This window comes from Alexandromys fortis, unplaced genomic scaffold, assembly GCF_014885135.2.
Source record: "Alexandromys fortis isolate MF-2015 unplaced genomic scaffold, M_Fortis_MF-2015_v1.1 scaffold_39, whole genome shotgun sequence".
Classification (NCBI taxonomy): domain Eukaryota; kingdom Metazoa; phylum Chordata; class Mammalia; order Rodentia; family Cricetidae; genus Alexandromys; species Alexandromys fortis.
This window is the reverse complement of record NW_026067918.1, coordinates 9330943-9336942: the sequence shown is the minus strand read 5'-3', so window position 1 is coordinate 9336942 and position 6000 is coordinate 9330943. Positions and strand designations below refer to the sequence as shown.

General features: G+C 51.4%; 1 protein-coding gene across 2 annotated transcripts in view; it reads left to right on the top strand.

Moving 5' to 3' along the window:
* The first annotated feature begins 1921 nt into the window (after nt 1-1921).
* Ube2o (ubiquitin conjugating enzyme E2 O) overlaps nt 1922-6000 on the top strand; it is a 42618-nt gene continuing 38539 nt past the window's right edge. For both annotated transcript variants that reach the window (XM_050140358.1, XM_050140357.1), the window contains exon 1: nt 1922-2419. In XM_050140358.1, the coding sequence (XP_049996315.1) occupies nt 2015-2419 (405 nt within the window). In that variant the 5' untranslated portion in view covers nt 1922-2014. The remainder of the gene's footprint in view (nt 2420-6000) is intronic.

Here is a 6000-nt window from a genome sequence, read left to right as displayed (position 1 = left end):
TAAAGGCATTTGCTATCAAGCCTGACGACCTGAGTTCAAACCCCAGGACCCATGTGATGGAAGGAGAGGACAGTTCCTGCAAGTTGTTGTTCGACTTCTACACGCGCACCGTGGCTGTGCACCATGGCTCCTTCTCCCCAAAATAACAGCTTCAGAAGGAAGAAAGAAACTCAGTTGCTTGGGTTTTTGTTTTTGTTTTGATTGCTTTGTTTTGTTTTGTTTTGTTTTTTTCGAGACAGGGTTTCTCTGTAGCTTTGGTGCCTTCCTGGAACTCGCTCTATAGACCAGGCTGGCCTCGAACTCACAGAGATCCGTCTGCATTTTAAGTGCTGGGATGAAAGGTGTGCGCCACCACCGCCCGGCTCAATTGCTCGTTTTTTATAGATCAGCAATAGACAGCCAAGATTTAGAATCACAGTTCCTTCTTTTTTGTTGTTGTTGTTGTGGCTGCTTTGTTTTTTCAAGATGGGGTCTTACTATGTACCTCTGGCTGTCCTAGAATGCACTATGTAGACCAGGTTGGCCTAGAACTCAGAAGTCCCCCTGGTTATTACTTTTAATCACTCCCGGTTCCCCTCTTGTTGTGTGCACTGCATTCCCTCCCTGTACTCTCCGTCCACCAAGAGGGGTTTAAAGACAAAACACTGGTACTTCAGAAGTCACAGAGAACCGCCTGTCTCTGCCTCCCTAGTGCTGGGATTAAAGGCGTGCACCACCACTGCCCAGCTGCTAATTTTTCTTATCCATCTCTGGGCTCTTGTCACAACCTCTAGACCCTAAGGGGTCATGACCTTCCAAGCGCTACTAGGGACTCTACATATCTATACCTATCAATTATAGCCTTGCTTACAAGCTACCTTGGAGTTGCTTCAGATATGTAATGAGTATTTGCTTTATGTGTCCAACTAGACTGTTTTCTAAGGCACATGTTAAAGGTATGCACTGACAACTTTTCACAAAAAATTATTAATTATATGTGTGTGTATGACAGGTATGGGCACAAGTGTGCCACGGCGACATGTGGGCACCTAGAGGACAAAGATAATGTCACTCTGCAGGGCTACGGCTAGGCTGGAACGCCAAGGGAGCTAGTTAGAACTTGTTGACTCACTAGGAGTGGTAGCACACACCTTTAATCCCAGTGCTCATCTGGGAGGCAGAGCCAGGCAGATCTCTGCGTTTGAGCCCAGTCCGATTTACATAGTGAATTCCAGGCTAGCCAGGGTTGCTTGGTAAGACCCTGTCTCAATAAATAAATTATTATAGGAAAATGAAAAAAAAGTTGGGGGATTGATGAGATGGTTCAGTAGGCAAAGCATTTGCCACACAAGCCAAATGGCCTGAGTTCAATCCTCAGAACCCCACATAGAGGTAAAAAGAGGGAGCCAACTGCACTAAGTTGGACTCTGGCCTCTGTTTTGTCACTTGTGCAACGCCCATCATATGCACACATATAATCATAATCAATCATTTTAAATTTTAATTTAATTTTTTTTCTGTGACAGGGTTTCTCTGTGTACCCCTGACTGTCCTGTCCTGGAAATCACTCTGTAGACTAGGCTGGCCTTGAACTCAGGAGCTCCGTCTACCCCTGCTTCCAAGTGCTGGGATTAAAGGCGTGTGCATCCACCCAGCGGCTTAATTTTTTTCAAAAATGTTGCTGTCAGCCAGGTGTGCAGTCTCCTCCCCTCTCCTCGTCTGCGACCACTGCCCTTCTTTAGACCCCAGATCCAGCCTCTTCATTGCCGGCTGTCCTGCCACGCCCCGCGGCAGTCCTTCCGTCCCCCCCCCCCCCAAGCATCTTCAGCGTTCCCTAGCGACCGGGAGGCGGCTCCTAGCAACAGCATCCCAGCGCCCTAACGACGGCGGCACGCAGGGCCACGTCAGCGCGCTTGGCCCCGCCCCCGCGCCGCCGGCCCCGCCTCCCCGCGCTTAGGCTGCTGCCGCCGCTACCGCCACCGCTGTAGCAGCCGCCGCCACCGCCGCCGCCGCCCGAGACTCGCGCAGAGCAGTTATGGCGGATCCCGCAGCGTCTGCGCCCGCGCCCGCCCAGGCCCCGGCCGCCGCCGCCCCGACCCCGGCCGCAGCCCCCGCCGCCGCCCCGCCGCCCGCGCCCGCCACGGACTCGGCCTCAGGGCCGTCCTCCGAATCCGGCCCCGAAGCAGGCTCGCAGCGCCTGCTGTTCTCTCACGACCTGGTGTCGGGCCGTTACCGCGGCTCGGTGCACTTCGGGCTGGTGCGCCTTATCCACGGCGAGGACTCGGACTCGGAGGGCGAGGAGGACGGCCGCGGCAGCTCGGGCTGCTCCGAGGCCGGGGGCGCGGGCCACGAGGAGGGCCGGGCCAGCCCGCTGCGGCGCGGCTACGTGCGCGTCCAGTGGTACCCGGAGGGCGTCAAGCAGCACGTAAAGGAGACCAAGGTGAGGCGGGCCGGGGCGGCCGGGAGGGCAGGCGGGGGAGCGCCGTCTCAGCACTCGGTGCACCGTCATCGCACCGGCCTGGGCGCGCACGCCGGCAGGGTTCCCGGCTCGGGGCGCGGGGAGGGGCCTGGCGAGCGATGCTCGGCTGTGGTGTGGGCCTCGGGGTGATGGACGTACACGGATGCCCGTGGGGACCGCCTCAGGCTGCGAGACGCGCTCGGCATCGCACTAGTGCGGCGTTTTGCTGACACCCTCCCTCTTCCTCACCAAAAAAAAAAAAACCCTCAGCTTCATGCTGCATTGTGCTTCCAGAAGGGAAGGCCGTGCCGGGGAAGGTTTGGCTGTGGGCATTCCAAAACAAAGATCGAGGTGAAAACCCAAGAAGTTGAGCAGATGCTGCCGGAATGCATGGTGGGGAAGCGGCCGGCGTCTTTTTTCTTTTTTTGTTTTAACCCCGATGCCTCCTTTGAATCGCTGCGGAGAACTTTGAGGCAAGCGATGAACAGTCCAGAGCCATGATATTCATAGTGCTGGGGGACATGGTGGCAGCTGCGACTTGGTGTTTTTGGACTCCTTGGGGTGGGGTGTCCTTCCTATGCAGCCGTGGGTAGAGGAGAGGAACCACCCTGGAGCTGGTAGGCACATATCACACTCTCCCACAGTGGTAGCGTGAGGCTGGCGAACGGGAGAGGTCTGTCCTCATAAACCTTAAACCAAGGTTGGCCGGAGGAGAGTAATTTTCTTCAGGGAGTCTCTCTCAAACACTTATCCCTCAGCTCTCCCTCTCCTGCCACATGAGGACACCTTTCTAAGCATGAATCAGGCTTGCCTCATTTTAGGTCCCCCGGAAGGTGAGAAGTCTGATTTTGGGGGGGTGCTGTTAATTCACTCATTAATTTTTGCAGTGCTAAGGAGTGGACCCAGAAACTTGACCCGTGCTTTTCTGCAGAGCTACACCCTCGACCCATTTTACTTTATTTTGAGAGTAAATAATGCCAAGTTGTCCAGGCTGGCCTGGAAAATTGTGGTTTTCCCACCTCAACCTCTCCAGTATGGAGGATTAAAGAAGCCACACCACCAAACCCATCATGGGAGGCTCTTTGGAAGTTCTAGGGCCAGGCGGTGGTGGGATGCCTTTAATCCCAGCATTTGGGAGGCCGAGGCAGGCGGATCTCTGAGTTCAACGCCAGCCTGGTCTACAAGATCTAGTTCCAGGACAGGCTCCAAAGCTACAAAAAAAGTAGTTAATCTAGGGATGGGAGTGGTGGCAGACACCTTTAATCTCCAGCATTCAGGAGGCCGAGGCAGAAGGATCTCTTGAGTTTGAGGCCAGCTTTAGATAGCCAGAGCTACATAATGAGACCCCGTCTCAAAAAACAAAACCAAAAAGTAAAAAGAAAAATCTGGGATTTTCCTACTTGGAGAAAAAGGCAACAGAAGAGTATGACTCCATGCCATGCTAAGAAGGGAGACACTGCGGAGACTTAGGACGGCAGGAGACCAGAGAGGACAAAGCCTGACTCCTGAGTTCTAGTTCTTGTACAGGAGTGATCGCTGATGCCAGCATCTCTTTTTCTTCAATGATTGTGCATCCCAAATCCACACACCTCAGCTTCTCCTCAGAAAAATGTAAATCAGGCCACAACTCCTTGGTTCTTAAGAAAGCAGAGTTCGTTTGCAAAAATATTTGGAAAATAGTCTGTTTTGAAGCAGAATGGCTATTAAAAACGATCAGTGGTGTTGTATCGGGGGAAAGGACTTGCTATTTCCCTCTGTGGTGTGTTGCCAGTGGTTTCCTGGAAGGTTCAGAAATGCGTCCATCTCCCAGCTTCTCCGGAGGTTTGTGACTCCAGCCCTAGCTCAGGGAGCTTGGCCTTGCTCTGCCCACCGGGCTCTGCCGTTGATGTCAGTCGTTTCTGTTCATCATGGCTTTGGACCTGAGGAGCCTATTTTGGAGTTACATAGAAAAAAACTTTCGGAGGGGGTGGGTTGAGACAGGGTTTTTCTATGTAACCCTAACCCTGACTGTCCTAGAACTAGCTCTGTAGACCAGGCTGGCCTTGAGCTCACAGCCCCCTGCCTCTGCCTTTGTCTGCCTGGGATTAAAGTGCTGGGATTAAAGGTGTGTGTGCAACACCGCCTGGCAACAGAAAACTTTAAAAGGCCTCTGTTTTGGTAGGTTTTGAAGATTCCCTCTTGTGACTTGGTTTGAGTGCATTGGAGCTCATCCTACAGCTCTGGTGGTATTTCCTCTACTGTTGCAAATTTTGTAGCTTCCAACAAAGGGAGTCCAAGGAATGGTAGTCTGTGAGTGTCCACTGCCGGGTAGGACCCCCTTCTGTTGCTAAGGACTAGAGAGCAGATGTTTTTGGGAAGGTAGCAGCTCTCTGTCCCCATAAGCTGCAGACACGGGTGACAGAAGTGGGTCCTGGGATCTTGCTGCACTTTGTAGGAACCTTGTCCTCCCCTCCCCCGTCTCATCCATTCTAACATCAGGATGACTGAAAAGAAAGCTTTCAATGGTCAGTGTCTTGATTTCTGCTCATCATGAATCTGGTTATGTTATTGGCAGAATAAAATGGCTGGATTTCTCTGGGTAGCCTTGGCTGTCCTGGAACTCACCATGTAGTCCAGGCTGGCCTCACAGCCATCAGATCTGCCTGACTCTGCCTCTCAAGTACTGGAATTAAAGATACACACTATACCCAGTCTTTTGTTTTTGGGTTTTTCGTTATCGGTTGGTTGGTTTTCAGAGACAAATTCTCTATGTAGTTCTGGCTGTCCTGGAACTCTCTAGATCAGATTGGCCTAGAACTTACTATTTAAATCAGGCTCGGCTCAAGCTCACAGAGATCCACCTGCCTCTGCTTCCTGAATGCTGGGATTAAAAGCATGCACCCCCCGCTGCCCGGTTGTTTTTTTTTTTTTTTTAAGTTGATAGTTACTGGAGTAGTTTTAACTGTGTCTGTTTGGAGTATTCCTTATACCCTGGGCAGTATTTTTGTAGTTTACATGTTGGTGTAGGATAATATGAATGAGACTTAATACTAATGTCCCTCCCCTGGGTCTCACCGTCACCCAGACTGCTAAGACATTTTATTAAAGCCATGCTGGCCAGTAACTCACTGTTCTGCCTCAGCTTCCTAAATAGCTGGGATTTCAGTGTGTACTGCCATGCCTGACTTAATACCTCCCTCTCTTAAAAAGGATTTGTTTTTATTTTTAATTATGTGTGTAGGTATATACGTCTTTGTGGCTTTATGTTAACTCCCTAACATGGGTGCTGGGTACTGAACTTGGGTCCTGGAAGAGCAGCAAACACTCTTAATTGCTGAGCCATCTCTCCAGCCCTAATACTTTTCTCTAAATGTAAGTTTTTAGTGAACATATTTAGAAAGAAAGATGACGAGATAGGCAAGCCCTCTCCTCTTCCTGTGTCCTCCATGTAAATGAGCATCGGAAATAAAGCTGCTTCCATGAAGCTTGGAATTTGTGGTTGTGTTCCTGAAGTTCCTAGCAGCTTAGATTAAGCTTCTTTAGAACAGCCAGGTGGGTGGTGCACACCTTTAGTGCTAGCACGC